The following is a 19,640-nucleotide window of genomic DNA, read 5'->3' as shown; positions in this document are numbered from 1 at the left end:
ATAGATAGATAGATAGATAGATAGATAGATAGATAGATAGATAGATAGATAGATAACCGTTTTTTCCTGTGTTTAATACCTTGAAAATAGCAAATTAAATCCAAAATTGGCAACAGTGAATGCATTCAGCTGTGTTCAGTTTTTACTTCAGAAATTAGCTGTTTTTCCCCTCAAAAAAAAAAAAAGATATCTCTAGATCATCTTAAGGGTACTGCTAGGTGGCACAGTGAATAGGGCACAGGCCCTGAAGTCAAGAGGACCTGAGTTCAAATCCGGTCTCAGATACTTAACACTTAATAGCCGTGTGACCTTGGGCAAGTCATTTAACCCCAATTGCCCTGCCTTCTCCCGTCCAAAAAGCAAAAAAAAAAATTTTTGATCGTTTTTAATGGAGATGCCAGGTTAAGTTATTTTTGTGTGTACTCTAGTGAATTGAAGAAACATTGTCTTTTGGACACTATAGGACAGCAATTCATAATTACATACTTACTAAGTACTTGATATTGCAAGTCATTTACTTTTTCAGTATTAGTTTTTCCAAGCTGTATAGTACTTTCTATCTTCCATTTAAGAATTTCTTGAAGATTAATGTTTATGAAGCTCTTTTAAAATTTGGTGTTTTTTTAAACCACATACTTTACAATGCATTCTATACATCTTCCCAGTATAGGTCATAAATTCAGTTACTCTGACCCACAGACATTTTTGCCAGCTTGAATCACCTCATATAGTGAGTAGTTCAGTTTTACTGTTTTTTAGGTGTTCTTGCGCAGACATTGTGCCCCAAGCAAGGTCTTTGATCCTTCCAAAATAATGACAAGGAGCCATGATCCTGACCTAATTTAAATTTCACAAGATTTTACCATTTCAAGATGCAGACTTGTTACGAAGATAAGACATTTCCAGTCTTGAACTCAGAAAGCCTTTTGGGTGTGAGAATACTGGTAAGAGGAGTAAATTGTTCATTTCGGGGGAGTACATTAATTCTTTCAGGCCTTCAGTGTCCTTTAAGTAAATGCCTCTTCCAGTGTGCCAAATGATACATGAGAGTTTTCACCTAGCTTTACCTATGTTCTTATTATACAGTAGTCTTGAAATAATATTAAGTAGCACTGAGGGAAATGTAGGCATGAAATTTTTTACTGAAATGTTTGTTTTTATTCAGATATGTGTACTCCTAATCCCTTGTTTTAAAAAAATGAAGCTGATCTAATACAGCTCTTCATATTAATTTTGTATGGATATCTCCTATGATTTCCCTGAAACACTATTATTATCCCAAAATATAAAGTTCGTTAGGTGGAGTTTCAAGGTACATGTGGAACTGTTCATTCTGAGCAATGCATTTATATATAATTTTAACAAATGTGAAGAAATTTACAGATATTACATTAGACCAGCTGAATCCAGTTTTATGGGTTTTTTAAATTCAGAAGCATCACATAGCAAGTAAACTTTTTTTAAAAAATAAATTAAGTTTAGTTACAAACTAGTTGTTTCTTATTTTTTTTTCCAGTCCCCTTTTGCTTTCTTTTACGACCACATGAAACTTGAGAAGCCATCTAAAGCTAAATCATTTAGTGGAGTTGGGCAGTTCCCAAGTGTCCAACAAGAAGGCCTGGTTTAGGCTGCGATGGCCACTGTCATTCCTGGTGATTTGTCAGAAGTAAGAGATACCCAGAAAGTCCCTTCAGGGAAACGTAAGCGTGGTGAAACCAAACCAAGAAAAAACTTTCCTTGCCAACTGTGTGACAAGGCCTTTAACAGTGTTGAGAAATTAAAGGTTCATTCATACTCTCACACAGGAGAGAGGCCCTACAAGTGCACGCAACAAGACTGCACCAAGGCCTTTGTTTCTAAGTACAAATTACTAAGGTATTAAACTCTCTTTATCTTTCAGATTATATTTTCTATAATGTTGGCCATTTTAGGCCCTTGTAAAAGTATTTATATGTGTACACATTCTTCAGCTGATTTGCAGAGAGGAAATGTTAAGTAAATTAGATTTTGGATTGTTTTTAGAATTCCAAATTGCATTACTTTATATGTTAATGTCTTTGGGTTTTTTTTAATAAAAAGCTTAATAAGAATAGAATTTCCATTTGTACAAGGAATTGCTACAAGAAAAGTGTATGGACTGAGAATTTTTGGTTATGGACATGTACGTGAGTATGTTCAGTCTTACCTATTTGCCCTTGTTATGCTGGCTAAAAGCCAGCAAAAACTAAAATGACAACTTAAATGACTCAAATTTTGCTATAACTTAGACAATGTTCAGTTATCCTTGTAGTATCATATTGTAAGCTTAAAAGGTTCTGTTGGGAAGAAACTTTAGCATAGAATTTTAGTTTCCTTGTTAAAAGTGAGCACATGTAATTTTTGATCAAAATAATTACTTACAGAATATATCTGTGTTTAAAGGCATATGGCTACTCATTCTCCTGAGAAAACCCACAAGTGTAATTATTGTGAGAAAATGTTTCACCGAAAAGATCATCTAAAGAATCACCTACATACACACAACCCCAACAAAGAGGCGTTTAAGTGTGAAGAATGTGGCAAGAACTATAATACCAAGCTTGGGTTTAAACGTCACTTGGCCTTGCATGCTGCAACAAGTGGTGACCTTACCTGTAAGGTATGTTTGCAGACTTTTGAAAGCACAGGGGTGCTTTTGGAGCACCTCAAAACTCACGCAGGCAAGTCTTCTGGTGGGGTGAAAGAAAAAAAGCACCAGTGTGAACATTGTGATCGCCGTTTCTATACCCGCAAGGACGTCCGTAGACACATGGTTGTGCACACTGGAAGAAAGGACTTCCTTTGTCAATACTGTGCACAAAGATTTGGACGGAAAGATCATTTAACTCGACATATGAAAAAGAGTCACAATCAAGAACTTTTGAAGGTCAAAACAGAACCGATGGACCTTCTAGATCCCTTTACCTGCAACGTTTCTGTGCCTATAAAAGACGAGCTGCTTCCAGTGATGTCTTTACCTTCCAGTGAACTAACATCAAAGCCATTTACAAACACTTTGCAATTAAACCTTTATAATACACAAATTCAGTCCATGCAGAGTTCTGGACCAGCACACCAAATGGTCACCACATCGTTACCTTTGGGAATGACATGCCCAATTGATATGGAATCTGTTCACCCTTCCCACCATCTATCTTTGAAATATCCACTCAGTTCTACCTCATATGCAATTTCTATGCCTGAAAAAGAACAGCCGTTAAAAGGGGAAATTGAGAGTTACTTAATGGAGTTACAAAGTGGTATGCCTTCCTCATCCCAGGATTCTCAAGCATCTTCATCTAAACTAGGCTTGGAGCCTCAAGTAGGACCCCTAGATGATGGATCTGGGGAACTGTCCTTATCCAAAAGCTCCATTTCCATTAGTGAACCTCTAAACACATCATCTTTGGATTTTTCCCAGTTGTTCAATTTCATACCTGTAAATGGCCCACCCTATAACCCTTCTGTATCGGTGGGGAATCTTGGACTGAGCTATTCCCAAGAGGAGACACATTCTTCTTTGGCTCAGCTTCCACCACAGACCCAGGATCCTCAAGATCCTGCAAACAGTATAGGCCTTGGTTCTCTGCACTCCCTGTCAGCAGCCTTCACAAGCAGTCTAAGCACAACCACCACCCTACCACGCTTTCACCAAGCTTTCCAATAGGATACAGAAAGCTGTCTTACTAAAACATTTATTTGTAGAAATGCCTTAGGTGACCATTTTAATGTAGTGCCTACATTAAGACATTATAAAATCTCTGCTTACTTTGTATAATACCAATTTCATTAAGCCAGTAAGAAATTGAAACTAACTTTTTAAATGAGCTCTGAAACCATTTGTGTTCAATTATGTTTACCTTGGTTAAGTCTCAAAGTGTTTTGTTGTCTTTTCACTGCCAATTGATGTGCTTTACAAAATAATTGATATAGGAAAGCCATTACTGTTAAACTTCAGTAATCCCCTGTTAAAATTTTCAGACATTAATCTGTTCATTTTTATCTAGTAATAATTGCTCTACCCATTAATGTTTGGCTCAGTAAAAAATATTTGCAACGGAACATTAAATTTACAAAATTTCAAGGGATACCTGGAGACTTCTTTAATTATTAAGTAGCTTTGATTTGTTACATAATTTAAATGTTTCTCATGAATTAAGAATCCAAATTTTGGGGCAAAAAAAACTTTTTTATTTGCTATCACAATTTCAGGTCAGTATGTTTTGAAGACTTGCTATTGTCTGGCTAAAATATTTGTAGTCTTTATTTTAAAACATTAAAAATATTTTAAAACAGCCACTTAAACACAAAGCAACAGTATTCTCAAGAAATAATGCTCTTCTAGTCAATAAATATTTTCATTCTGACATGAAATAATACTATTTCATGGCACTGGTAGGAAGAACATAATGATTGACCTTGAAAAAAAGTATTCAGTAACAAATTAGTACCACAGATTATTCTGTCACTTTTCAGCTTTCAATTTAATTCTAAACTTGCTATCTTTCATCTTAGTGGTATTAAAATTGAGACATATTGGAGTCTTCAGAGTCTGTTCAAATCCGTAGACCTCATCAATCTTTTCCACCTTTCACAGCCAAAGTGTGGGTCAAGTCCAGCCAGAAACTTTACATTGATTGTCAATTAGCCAACAATCAGAGAGCCAGTGTAGATTTGCAAATGTCAGGTATGTTTGTAGTAGAGTGGATCTTCTCAGCTTGTATGGTGTGATTCTCCTGAGCAATAAGATATTAATCACACCTGCTAACCCTGGGAACTTGGTTAGGGACAATTTCCCCTGTTGCCAAGGTTTAAAACAGGACTCTTAGGAGTAAAGTAAAAGCATATTGCTTACACCACTTTTTACTTAATACACTCTAATTCTTCCCCAGTCTTAAGAGCCCAAAGCAAAAAAAAAAAAAAAAAAAAAAAATCTCAAACCCCACCCCCCCAAAATCCCACAGTAAAAGCATATTTTCTACATAGTACTCATTTTTTCCTTGCCATTTTTTTAGTTAAGAGTTTAAAGTTAAGTGCATGGCAAGTATCTTTGAGGCATTATACAAAGTTTTAAATGGCTAAACATATATACAGTAAAACCCCACTTTTACACTTCTCCAGGAAATGAGGTGGGGGGAATGCTATAAATAGGCAGAAAGTGACAACAAGGCAAATTAAAGTTGAACAAGCTGAATCCTAGTTAATATAGTATCTGTAACAATAGAACATTTTGCAATCACCAAGTCAAGTGCCTTGCCACCTTATAGGTGCTCAATAAGTATTTTAATTGAATTAGATGGTCTTTACTCATTCTGAGTAAATACTTTCTCAAAGGATAATATAGTAAAGCTCTTTCTTCATTGTCAATTGGAAATCAACCAGGAGATCATTTCTGTAGGTAGCCTTATAAGGTTTATGGGATTGTCAGAGGAACTGTGGATCTCTTTAAAAAAAATTTGTGCCAAGCACTCATTAGAATAGCATGTGCTAGAAATTTTACAGGACTAGTTTCACTCAAATGATGGGGGTATTTCCCCAAGAATTTCTGAGAAATGTGTGCAAATTACTGAATCTAATGCAGTAGCAACATAGCATATTTTACAAGTTGGGGCAGGGAGAGGAGGTGTAAATTGTGAGGAAATGTAAATTTTAATATTGTAAATAGGGGGTTTCACTGTATATATAGCACTTCATGAAAACAAAATTGTTCCCATTTGAGGAGCTATGGCTCCTCCTCCTTTGCTCCTGTTTTTGTTTATCCTGGGAGCAATATACAGTTGTAGTTTTTTTTATACTTCTATTTAAATTTTATTACTAAAAATAACTTTTTATAAAAAAAATTTGTTCCAAAGGCATTAAGATGAGATGTGTTAATAAGGAAAAACCTTTTTTGACATTCTCAAACTGTCGCTAAGCATTTGGTTTAGACGACTGTTTGCTCTGAAAGTGGATGCTTAGCTCTGCTTCCTGACTGCTTCCTTTAGTTTCTATGAAACAGATTGCTAATCTAAAACCATAGTTGAATGATTCGTGTTCAATATTGCTTTTTTTCACCATATTAAGAAGGATAAAAAATGGTGACTGAGCACAAACAAATAGAAAATATATATTTTTAAATAGCAACTATAAATTAAATAGCAAATGTGGAATCACTGCTTTATTCTGGCATTTGTTTTTAAACAGTAGGAGTGGATTAACGAATTGAGACGTTGGCCTTTGTGGGCTGTATTTTTTTTTCCTAATATAAAGGCAGTACCAGGATTAATTGACTATAGACTTTTTTTGGAGGTGGGGTATGGCAATATGTTGATATTAACCCTAATTCTCCCCATATTTTGAAGACCTGTAATTCAAATACATGGAAGAACATCTATTGGGGCACCAGTGTTAAACTAGCATACTCTTAATATTCATGTACTCACCAGTTTTGCCTGTTGCAATCCCATAGGCTTGAAAATTATACTTCAAAATAGGAGAGAATCTAGCCTAATTAGTTTAAAATTGGCTGTAGTAGTACAGTTTTGGAAGAGCACATATGAAAATACATGTTAGTTTATTTGGACTGTACAGCATTCTGACCAGGCTATGACACAGGATTGGCTCTTACATTCTGGAAAAAGATATCGTCATCTGTTGATGTTTGTTGCAATTAGACTTGATTAGAAATAACTTATTGCCAATGCTGTTTTCATCTTCCATTAACCAGAATCAATATTCTTAATTTTTCTGGTAGTGCCTTAGCTCGGTTTTTAAAAGGAGGGGTAGAGGTGGTGATGGAAATTAATAAAAATATTTCACTTGGAAGTTTGGACCCTCGCTATATTGAACCTCATTCAGTTAGAACTTCCATTTGTGACTGCACTTTTTGTCACTGAACACAGAAGTATTGCCTGTATGGAAACAGATTGACACCGTAAGCAATATTAGTATGTTATGAGTATTATCTTTTTTTGTCTATTGGCCACTATTAAAATTTCCCTTTTAAAGCCCTAATACCAAGTTCAGATTTTAAAGTCATAATATTTTAAATGTCCTGGCTGATCGTGCACCACTCTTTGTGCAACTCTTTAATTTCAAGTAGTGTTTCTTTCAAAACTATATTTTTTTGTCTACTTGTTGCTTGTGCTTTATTATTAGTAAAATTGTGGAATATAGTGATATATTGTGTTAATTTGGACAGTAGCGGTTTTTAAAAACCATATACTGACTGAAACATGAGCCAGAGCTGAGTGCTTTATTTTAAGCTAATAATGAATGTTAAAGAGTACATATTTTCAGGATCATTTGTCTAGTGAGCAATACTTGTATTATAGGCCAATATTTTAAAAAATAAAGCTTGGTCAACCTCTATGTTACACATATTACAAGATATAGCACTTTCAAAAAGAAAACCTAAACCTTTTAAGAAATTGTCTTATAGGTTATGCTTTTTTATTATAAAATCTTTTATTATTTGTTTCAAGTGCCATTAGATTACATATATGTAGGCCTTTCATATATTGCTTTGTGTACAAAAATGGTAGACTTAATTTTAAACAGGTACATTTTACAGTGTTTTCTTATCAATTTGCTATATTGCACAGAATCCAGTGTGTTTTTTCATGAGGTTTTACAATTTTTAAAACTAGATTTACATGTTTCAAAACACACTGTCTTCCCCGGGTACATTAAAACATATACACACCCATGCCCCAGGCCATTAAAGTCTTTTTCTAGCCTACTGAAAACCATATGATGTAGTGACTTTGGAGGAGGAGATCTTTTAAACAATTATATTAAATATTCATAATTAGCTACGATAGATTATTATAAATCTATGATAAGTAGATGCCTATATTAACTTTGTCTTTTTTCTCATACTCTGTTTCAGCAGCCATCTCTCTACACATCCTACTCCACAGAGAATCTGTTGATTTTTATTTACATATATAGACTTACATAACATTATGTAGGTTTATCCTGAAGATCCTCAACCCATATACATCAAGACAGAATAAAACCAACATAGTCAAAGATGTATTTAAATTATTCTTAAGGCCCTTATGCAATAAGTTTGTCAATGCTCTATGGTTGGAAGGCAGTGTCTTTTGATAACAGTTATCTAGCCCTAGAAATGACACAGAACTATTGCTAATCATATATAAACACTTTGCAGTATAAGCTTCAGTGGTACAGTTGAACCAGAATGAATGTTTATCTTCTCAGAAACACTCCTGCAATATTGTTCTATTGGATCATGCTGCTAATGTAACTTGGGAAACAACTCCTCATGGTGCTACAAACCTTCCTGTCTCATTCAGATGTATTTTTACCCATAGAAAAAGGACTATATTAGATCTATAGGTGTATGATATATTTTTATACTGTGACTTAATTTGTCATTAACGAACTTTTACAACACCACAATGTATTCATATGCACTTGCAAAAGGAAACTCTTGGACATGCAAACCTTACCAGAACAAGCCCAACTTTTGTTCATAAGATGACTGTTAGTTAAAATGAATAATGGGCTTTTCTTTTATATATAGTGTGGAGTGAAGAACATACTGTATGTTACTAGAAGCCCTTTGAATTTAAAAGAAACTGGGAAACCATTAGGAAATGGATGATGTCGTACCTGAACATGAGTTGAATTGCTGATATTGTATTGAGGTAGTTTAAAAAAAAGTGTTTGGACTTGAACGCTAAAATATTCTAATGATAAAGTTTTGAGTCAAAATAGAAAAAAGAAAAAAAACAAAACCCTGCATTCCAGACTGAATTTGTATATGTCTCCTGCATTTTAAATTGCTATCCTGTGATATGGGAAATCAGATTGCTTATCATGTATATGTACTTAAAATGTATTCACAAACTACTGTTGTATTTGTATAAAATATAGACAAAGATTGCATATATATTTTTGTGTATAAGCTCTGTGAAATAGCAATCACATTATGAAGCTGCAGCAGTACTTCATTTTAAACATTCACATCCAAAGAAACAGACTATTTATTATTCAGATATCCTGATATAAAAATATAACTTGCTGCTATTAAACAATAGTGCTGCAGCTTCTCATGGCCTACAGTGTTATGTTTGCTGTACAAAAACAAAAAAAAATATGTGAACACCACAAAATATATGAATAAAAATACAGAATGGTTTTAGTTAATGTAGAACCTCTGCCTGAAATCTTAATAGATTATGGTTTTATTTGGTATCATGAAACAGATATTTGGTATTCTTTTTCCCTATTAAATTGGATTTTTTTTTTTCACTTATTTGGAATAAGGTTCTAACAGTACCAGGATAGTATTTTGTGGGTGGAATGGGAAGCCTAGCTATTTTCCATTTATACTTTATATTTTTTAAAGGAAAGCTGCAAAATGTAAGTAAAACAAAGCTTACTTCCATACAGAAGAAATGTGGAATAATAAAAAGAAGTATAGGATTTGGCATCAGAAAACTTAGGTTTTAAGCCCAGTTCTTAAATTTACTATCTGTGTGACTAGGGGCAAGGCCCTACTGCTCATATTATCTACCTTCAGATTTGTTGTGAGGAAAATATAATTGGAAAATCATAAAGCCCTATATAAACATGAGGTGTTAATTTTGTGAGATACCCCCAGTTTTTGAATTTTTTGAACTAAGGCATAAAATTGATAGTATTTCTTGCTCATTTGAAACAAATATTTTATAGGCAATTTATATTGAGTTTAGATTTACCAAATATGTATATGTGTACATTTCCCCTTGGACTATTTACCTGAAAAAAACCTTAATAGTTCATTTGGATCAACACTATCTTTTCCCCACCCCATGCCCCCTACCCTCCTGCATTTTATTTGCTGCTCTCATAGGAAACAGCCAATGACTCAGGCTCAAGGCATAGAAAAAATCAGTAACTAATTTCAGAATTTTTTTTCATATTTCTCGCAATCACTGCATCCTTCTTCATCTCTTTAAGTAGGCTGTGAAATACATTTTTTTCATCCATCTACTTTTTCTAAGACTTCTGCTTTCAATGGTCGGAAAAGTTTGTAATTGCTAAGAAAGCAAATTTGACTACCTTAAAAAAAAGCTGTAACTGAGTTGGATGTTCTTTAGTTTCTATTGATTACTTCTGTAAAGTGAAGCCTTTTAGAAAGTAAATAACCACATTCTGGTCTATCTTTATTAACATCTCAGTAGTTACAATTGGAAAAATAGAATGTTCTAGTTACCTGAGTATTCTCCTTAACGGAGGATACATTTTACCTCTTATTTCAGAAGTGTCCTATTTTCTGTGTATTGGAAGTTCTTCACCACCATCCTTTTGATTTGTTTACATTTCAATTTCCATAAATGCTCTTTGGATTGTAAAGTGAGAGAGAAGATTTAGACAGTTTGGAGGAAAATCATCTGATGACAGCTGCATTTCTATGGATCTAGAAGTTCTGGCTAATGGATCAAAGGTTCTTTTGAGAACTTTGACATAATTTAAGAACTCTACCTGTGTAACCTTGGACATGTCCCTCTACATCCATGGGTCCCAGTTTTCCTCCTCTGGAAGATGGTGGGGAAGAGGGAGTGGCCTAGATGGTGTCTGAGAAACTTTCCAGCTCTTGATCATGATACCATGGACTTTCCCAGACCTCTGGGTAATAATGACCAATCCATGATTCCCAGGGGATAGTACCCTACTGGTAAAAGTGGAAGTAGCATGATGATAAAGATCTAATCTCCTGGGGATAATAGGAACTAGTAGCTTCAGTGTCTTTCCTGGGAGTTTGAAGGGAAAGAGGATGGGAATGATGAGTGTATGATTATAGAAGAAGGGGAAATTAGTTCCTGTTATGAGGCACTTGTGCGAAAGCTATCTAAGATAGGAGACTGATGAAAACTCTTTTTAATAAGATGTCTTCAGTATTGGAGACCATGACTGGCAAATTGCTACTCAAAAGTTACTTATTTGAAAGAGCAGTTAATTCAGGGCTGCTAGGTGGCGCAGTGAATAGAGGGCCGGCCCCAGAGTCAGGAGGATCCGAATTTGGTTCTGGCCTCAGACACTTAACACCCACCCACACACACAAAAACTAGCCATGTAACCTTGGGCAAGTTACTTAACCCCAATTGCCCTCCAAAAGGCAAAAAAAAAAAACAAAAAAAAAAACCGATGTGTTTTGGTTTTCTGTTGTGGATGGAATTGTTACCTTAGGTGCCCCCCCCCCCCCCCAAAAAAAGTCAAGAATTTGCTGTATTTATGCTTTCTCATACCCGTGTTCATGTTGAGGACCATGATTATCCATCCTAGTTTAAGCCCTTTGCAAAATGACTTCTGAAGGTTTCATGGTTTAGGTTTTTAATTGAAGGCTTTTATAGCTTTTGGTTTTTGTTGGGTGTTGCAGTGATTATCTGAGAGCTTTATTAACTATGTGTCACTTCTTGGTAATATAGCTTATAAATAAAGTTTTTCAAATAGCTTAATTGGGAGATATATGTATAGTTTTATTTTAGAATCAAGAAAGATGACATCTGAACTTAGTGCCCCCAAAGCTTTGAACAGTCATTTGGCTCTTAGCCTTTCTTGTGAAATGACTTCCTCCTGTTCAGTTCGCTACTTTAGTATGTGGTCTAAAATTCTTGCTATAAATTATTTTACATATTAGGTTTATTTCCAGATCATTTGTTGCCTGATTAAGAGGAAGCTCAAATCTGAGTGTTAATAACATTAAAACTTAATGGAATTTAATAGTATTGGGACAACACATTCTCTTTACTTATAATTTTTTCCTTATGTCAAGAAACTGAACAGTGACTAAATGATGTAAAATCATAGAATCCTTTTGACTTCCTGCCCAAGTGACCCTGGGCAATTCTACACCTTTTGGACCTCAATTTCCACACCTGTAACATCAGAGTTGAACTAGGTGACCTCTAATGTGCCTTCCAGGTCAAAATATATGATCAGAGGATTGTAAATCACAAAAATATTAAGATATGGAGCTGGAATTTGAACCCATGTTCTCTTACTCCAAATCCAGTACTTCTGTTATAACTATCCTGAATACAAGTGTTGTCTGTAATTGAAATCCAATTCTTGTCCAAAAAATCAAAATCATTTTATGAGACTATGGTTTGAACTTTGTTGTATATTGTCTCTGAATGAATCTCAAATAGAAAGGTTTGTTTTCCCTACTCTTTAGTCTTGAAATTTCACATCACTGGCTGCCAACAAACTTACACCCATTGAAGCAGATACAATGTATAGATGCTCATCTAAAAATTTTTTTTTCCAGATGAAATGCCATAGTTGTGATATAACCACCACATCTTTTCTCTCTAACTCCCTTTTAGGTGTCCTCTTTTAAACTCTTTTTCTTTCTGACTTAGTTGTGTGCTGCCTTTTTTCATGTTCTTTAGTTTTCCCACTCATTTTCCTTGTTTGTTGTACCTTTCTTCGATAACTTACTGCTGAGAATTCTGCAGCATCTTAACTCCATTGATCATCTGTTGACTGTGAAGAGTAGTATCTGTGTATATTCTACCTTTAGGGGAGTGTTGCCCAAGGCAGAACAGAGGTAAATATCATCCATTGGCCTCTAGGTGGTTTTTATTTAACTTCTTCTGAGCTTCTGAAACTAAAAATCTCTAAGCTAGTGTCTTACTAATTCAGCAGGCCTGGGAAAACAGGAGATGAGGAGTTAGAGCTACCCAATTTCATTAATAACTTTTGAATTTGACATGAAAGATGGTCTTCATGTTATTTTTTAGCTCTTGAAATGTAGTGAAGACAGACATTTTCCTACTTTTTGTTTGTTTAATCACAATTCTTGTTTCCTTGTATTCTGGAAGCAGTAGGGTCAAGAGAAATACATTTAGAAAAATATTTTAGAAGATCCAGATGCTCATAGACATCAAGTGTACAAATGATAAAGTTGATACTTATCTGTTCTCTGTAATAATACTTGATATAATGGAAACTGTGAGGTCTTGTTTAAAACGTTCGTTTTACCTAATCTTTTTGCATAGTGGTCAAATTCGTACAAGAAATGACTTTTTTTCAAGAGTGATAGTCACAATGAAATTCCATAGATCATATCTGAAGAAGCAGTGGAATTATGCTTACTAAGAATTCTGCAATTCAGGACATCCAATATAGGAGCTTGGACAATTCTGCTGTATATCCCTACTATGACAGTGGATGACAAAAACTCTCAGAACAACTAATTTCATTTTTGTTTCCTGAAGATGCATCCTGAATTTCTTCACCTTTTATTGCTAATAAGAGGCTGGGGTAAGTGGTTTTCCCTTTTTCCTTTCCTAAGAATTGTTTCTTTTGTTGTATATCTTAAAGATAAAAGACTAGGTCGTCCCCATCCTTTTCTGAAAACAATTACAATTCTGGGAAGAGGAAATAGCTATAAAAATACAATAATTATTAAATGCTTTCACTACTCAATTTTAGTTTAGGAAACCCTATTTCAAGAATAAACAGTAGCTGTGTTTGCTACTAAAAATGCTGATGTTCATAAAGGTGCCACGAGGTTGAAACCCAACAGATTATGGAACATTGAGAAGGCAAGAAGCAGTTAAACCATGGCTCTTGTCTAGTAATGGGACTAAAGAAGAAAGGAAAATTATAGAAGTGGCCTATAGAGTTTTGCAAATAAATAGATCTAAGCAAGTTGTCACAGTAATTGCCAAAATACACGTAAAAGTGGAAAAACACACTAACGTCCACCCCCAAAAGATGCCAGCATATATAAATGGTGAAATGTATGGTTCCAGAGCAGCCTGAGAAGACAGTGAAGTGGGCAGAACTAGAAGGAACAATTATTCTATAATAACATTTTAACAATGAACAGCTGTGAAAGAGTTGACTCTTTCAGTGTGCAATAACCAACCATGATTCCAGAGCCCCAGCAATGTAAGAAACATTCATGGACATGGCCAATGTGGGAATTTGTTTTCTTGATTATGTCATAAAGGCTTTTTTTTTTCTTATTGGGGGCAGGGTGGAGTGGGGAAGGAGGAGGTTGAAGATGGAAAAAAGGCTTGTTAATTGACACAAATCTATATAAAAAAAAAAAGATACCAGCAGAGCCAAGAGGTGGTTTGCCATTGCAGATAATCATGTGAATTAATAGCAAGAGCAATAGATATATTTAGCAAATATGAAAGGGCAAGGAGAATATTTGGTAACTTGAAGAGATTGTGCTATGGTTGTGTTTCTGTCAGTGCATCAGATTGTTCAGGTGTCAGATTGTTCAGGTGTCAGATTGTTCTCCCTAAACAGAAGGTGAAAGGCCTTAGCAAATTATTCTGTGTTCCAGCTTCTCAGGAAGAATGAAGTATTCTTTGAAGAAATGGAAGGTGAACATCAGTTAGAGGTGGAGGAGAGCAGAAAAATCTAAAGAGGCCTCTTATCAGGAAACTGGAAGGGTGTAATAAAGAAGAGAAAGACTGTCTGCCATGCAGAGCTAACCTTATTCATGAGAAAGCACCTTCTCCAGGAAATGGTCACGATCCATACACGCATACGTAAAGGGTGTGCAGTACTAGCCCTAAGAGTCGGCTGGGGGGATGTTAGTTTAGCCATATAGTAAACCCAATTAGCAGCTGTAAGTACATTATCTTCCTATGTATGTGGTAGAGAGATAATGGAGAGCTTTGGAGAGCTTCCTAAAACTTGTCAAACCTGACGACCAGTACCCACTTCCAGTGATTCACATAAAACAACATGCTATGTACCAGGCACTGTGCTAAGCACTGGGGATACAGCTGTGGGGAAAAAAGAAACAAGTCAGTTCCTGCCCTCAAGGGGCTCACAACCTAATTGGTGGGTGGGGAAGACAATACACAAAAGGAAGCTAAATAGGTGAAAGGAGTTCTTTGCCCAGGCCTCCAATCAGAGGTATAGAGGGTACTGATGAGGTGTCAGTAACAAGGTTAATGCAGTATCTCATGGGATGATGAGGTTTCTGGGACATGACTGTGATGAAATCCAGTCCAAAGGGGTACAACCAGGTGGAGAACAAAAAAAGAGCCTAGAAAGAATTGCTTAAGGATTATGTAGTCCTGGGTATGAAATGGAAGGCTATGGGCAAGGAATTCTTGACCTGAGGTCCATGAACTTGTATTTTCATGTGTCTGTGTAGATGGATAGGCAACTATTTCAGTATAATTGTTTTCCTTTGTAACCCTATGTATTTTAGTTTAATGCATTTGAAAACCTGAGAAAGATTATATAGGTTCCACCATCTCAAAGGGATCGTAACATTAAACAGGTTATGAATCCTAATTATAGAATCATAAATTATATAGTTTTATTGTCCTCAAATGAAAGTAGGATCTTCAGAAGAGAGTGGACATGGGCAGGGAACATCTGTTACAGAAGATATCAAAGCACAGGACTTGGATCTCTGGATCATAATTTCAGAAATAGAAATTATAGTCTCTTAGCTGGGGATGAAGTATATCAAATAAGAGCCTATAAAATATTGTCATGCATGTGATCACCAGGATGGTACAATGAGTTACTCTTGACTAAATTCACAAACTTTGACACTTCCAAAGGGCAGCAAATATGTCAAGTATATAGTGATTAAAATTGTGTCAAGAATAACAGAAGCTAGAAAATACCTCCACACAAAATAGTCTTCTGAAAAAAGGGGTAAGCGTTAAATAAAGGACTTGCTTCCTCAGCTCTCACTGACCTACAACGCAGGTTTTCATTTCAAGTATTGGTTATAATGACTTTTATCTTCTCTCCTCCCCCTGGCCCCAAAGTAATGACCCCGCCTGACCTCCACTGGGAGAGAGCTTTGAATTAATCCAGCACCCAGAGAGAGGGAAAACAATTGAAGATAGGAAGGGACAGCTGGTCTTCCCTTCTGATGGAAGGATTTGTGGTATGAACAGTTACGATTTCCCACCTGTGAAGTTTCCACATAGCAAGAAGCTGTCACCCCTCAACACAAGAAAGTTGCCCATGTCTATTCTGGACAAAAAGAAAAATGTATCAATGCATGGGAGAAGGGGTCAGACATTTCAGAGTCCTAATGGGAAGGGACAGGGCAGATGGAAATAGGTCTATCAGGGACATGTTAGAGATAAACTAGAGATGACAAGCCATTGAATAAATATTATACAATGATAGAAGGCAACCAAACTATGCCAAAAAAGAAATCAAGATTATTCCACTGCCTCCACCACATCTCCCAAAATGATGAACCAAAAGCAAACAACTTCAGAATTGTTTAGAAGATAAGAAAATTATCAAGGGGAAAAAAGGGGGGAAATTAGGTAATATTCAGAGCTCTCAAAAAAAAAAAAGCTAGGATAGACAATTTAGGACACATAGCAGGGTACACAATAGGATACACAATACTTCCCCCAAAATAGAGGCTTTGAAATGGGGGGGGGGGTAGGATTTGGAACTCAAAAATACAAATGTGCAAGAAACTTTAAGACAACAGCATTGGAAAGTTACTTTCTATAAACGGGCAAAAATGGTAGATATTAAATAAGATATGATGAGATAATTTAAAGGTTTTAGATCTCCCTGAAAAAGGAAAAAAATATCAATTTGAAAAGTCTGAATAGCATACTGCAGGAAATAACACAAAATTGCTCCCCAAGTATTATCAGCAGAACAAAGATTAATAGAATCCACAGATTGATAACAGAGAAATTCCAAATTATAATCACCAAGGAATGCAGTTGTTAAACTATGGGATTTAAATGTAACAAGTATTAGAGGGAGCTAAAAGGAATACTTTTAGCCTTCAGCAAGTAATTTGAATAGGACTACTCATCAGTGAGAACCAACAAGCATTCATTAAACACCTTCTATGAACTCAGTTGTGTACTAGGCTTTGGAAATACAAAGACAAAAAATAAAATTGTCTACATTCAAGGAGAAATGGGAATTTGATATTTTACAAAACAAATGAATTTAGGATACACTCAGGATAATATCTTGTAAAACAGCCTTATCAACCATGGAGAAGAAAAGGGGGGGGGGGGATTTTCATCAAAGTAAGCCTTTGAATTATTTCTCAAAAAAAAAAAACTAAAGATGTGTTGGCTATTTGATGTGCATTTTTAATGTGACAAAGGTAAATATAGTTAACAAGACTAAGCAGTGAATCATTTCACATGATTTGAGGGTAGGATGGGACTTTTAAAAAGTTATATTATGAAGTTAAATAGCTCATCTGGGACAGATGAATCTGATGGGCTAGAAATTTAAGAAAGTTTGAAAAATGGGGAAGGAAAGGATAAAGTCTGAATTGACAGTACACACTAAAACCTATAATCCTTTATAAATTAAAAACAAAGTGGGGAGAAGCAAGATTATGTAGGTGGAGTTGTTCAGCTGGGAAGAAGAAGCCAAAAGAAAATAGGTGAGTATGTATATGTGTGTGTGTTCCTGTCTGGAGTTTGAAAGAACCTGGAAAAGTGGTTTTTCCACCCCTAGCAGACTGTGAAAGAGGGAATTAAGAGCAATGAAAGGGAAAGACTGGAGACTAGGTCACACTACCTGCTGTGGAAGGTGTTCACACACAGGGTGAAGGTACACAAGGAACTTCACAAAAGTTTTATTGAGATGAAATTAGAATCTTAGGAAACCCATATCTCCAAGCAGTGCTTTATCCTTTCTTCAGATAAAGGGGTATATCGGGGTGGCTAGGTGGCACAGCGAATAGAGCACTGGCTGAGCCTAGTGCCTAAGAAAAGACAACACAATGTACCTCCCTCCATTCTTTTCAGAGGTAGGGAATTTTGGATCTGCAACATTGCATATATTGTCAATTAGTCTATTAGCTTGACCTATTTATTTTTTCTTTTTGTATGATTTGCCAGAAGATATGGTTCTCTGAGTAAGATGATACAGGGAACATATAAGTAAAAGTGATACAAAAGCAAAACATTACATCTTCATACATGAATGGATTAATTACACAACAAAATGAAAGAACAATAGGTTATACAAGCAAAAGAACAATTGCAAAAAATGTTTCATACTAGCAACACATTTTGAAAAAGACACAGAGAATGAAAATACCTTCCCTCTATTGATTATATTCATTTTATCATATATCTCGTTTGTATATAGTTGTTAGCTTTTTGTCTCCCATATTAGACTGAAATCTCTTTGAAAACGGGCTATTTGTCTTTCTATCCTCAGGACTTGAGCATAGTGCTTGGTATATAGTAGGCCCTTAATGCTTCTTAACTTGAAATAAGTGACTGGAACAAAATTTGATATCTCAAGTAAAAAGCAGGAGTTGCAGTCATAAATCTAAAAGGAACATTTAAGTCACAGCATTGATAGGGATAAACAGAGAAACTACATTATAATTAAGGATGCCATAGACAATGCACCAAATAGCAAAGTGTCCAAAATTCTAAATTCAAAATTAACTATTGTAAAAGGATAGTAATAGTGGTAGTAGTAACAATAATATTTATAACCTACTTTAATCTTTCAGACCTAGGTAAATCTAACATTAAAAGGAAGCCATGAGACTTTAAAAAGCTTAGAAAAATTAGATTTTGAAAGTTAAGAAATCTTTAGAATAGGAATATTAAATAACATACATGTTTGTTTATCATACAAAAATCTTGTGCTAGGGGCCAAATTTTAGATTAGATGGATGGATAGATAGATGGATGGATGGATGGATAGATAGATAGATAGATGATAGAAAGATAGAGACTCATCAGAACCTTGGACTCAGTTTCTGGTTCCTCTGGTTTTCATTGTTAAGCTTTTATCATATTTTGCTGGCACCCAGGCTGCACAATGATTCCTGCTATCTCTTTACCATGTACCTCTTTGGGTTTCTTCTCCCTCTCCTCCAGCTTTTCAGAACGTCTCTTTGTATTTTCTTCGTTAGAATGTAAGCTTCTTGAGGGCAGAGCCAGTTTTTGCTTGATTGTATTTCTATCCCACAGGGATTTGCATGTAGTATTTAATAATGCTCTATCTAGCTAATGACATTATGAACAATGAGTGTGAAAAGAACAAATTATAAAAGCAATGTGTAAAAGAGAATAATAAGCTACCAAAATTTGGGAGATGTAGCTAATGCCATCAGAAAAAGTCAATTTGAAAAAATACACTTACAAAAAAGAAAAAGGGGATTAATAAATAGAACATGATTTTTGAAACTAGAAAATCATAAACCCAAAACAATTACGTCTTGAAAAATAAAGGTGAAATAGATTAACAACAAAACTATTATTAAAAAATTCCATATGTAATACTTGATTGTTTGGAAATTCCTTTATATGTATTTTCTCATTTGATGTCTTTCACAACTTTGTGAGGAAGGTAGGTGCATCCTCATTTTACAGATGAGAAAACTGGCACCATCATCAATTCACTTTCTGCCTGTGAAATCAATATAGACCCACAAACAAGGTCTGAGAAATCAACACAAATTATCAGTAAAGTCCCAGGACCTCTGACAACATCAGTAAAACCCTCCTGTTGGACTTCTGTAAACAGACAACAAGAAAGTCCTCTTGATTTCAGGGCTTCTGAACCAGCAGTAAGATTCCCAGGGCAAAGGGCAGCCAGGTGGCTCAGTGAGTAAGAGCGCCAGCCCCAGAGTCGGGAGACCTGGGATTGGTTCTGGCCTCAGA

At 35.3% G+C, this 19,640-nt stretch overlaps 1 protein-coding gene across 8 annotated transcripts in view; it reads left to right on the top strand.

The window, feature by feature from the left end:
• Window positions 1-9,181, top strand: part of PLAG1 (PLAG1 zinc finger) — a 73,186-nt gene extending 64,005 nt beyond the window's left edge. For 2 of the 8 annotated variants that reach the window (XM_069099958.1, XM_069099960.1), the window contains exons 3-5: window positions 760-944; window positions 1,517-1,875; window positions 2,422-9,181. In XM_069099958.1, the coding sequence (XP_068956059.1) occupies window positions 1,634-1,875; window positions 2,422-3,685 (1,506 nt within the window). In that variant the 5' untranslated portion in view covers window positions 760-944; window positions 1,517-1,633 and the 3' untranslated portion in view covers window positions 3,686-9,181. The remainder of the gene's footprint in view (window positions 1-759; window positions 945-1,516; window positions 1,876-2,421) is intronic. The other 6 variants (XM_069099957.1, XM_069099959.1, XM_069099962.1 and 3 more) reach the window with 4 other exon arrangements.
• The last annotated feature ends 10,459 nt before the right edge of the window (window positions 9,182-19,640 follow it).

Source organism: Petaurus breviceps, unplaced genomic scaffold (assembly GCF_028583685.1).
Source record: "Petaurus breviceps papuanus isolate PSGF00001 unplaced genomic scaffold, PetGlider_PUasm1.0 38, whole genome shotgun sequence".
Lineage (NCBI taxonomy): Eukaryota > Metazoa > Chordata > Mammalia > Diprotodontia > Petauridae > Petaurus > Petaurus breviceps.
This window is presented reverse-complemented; position numbering and strand designations above follow the sequence as displayed.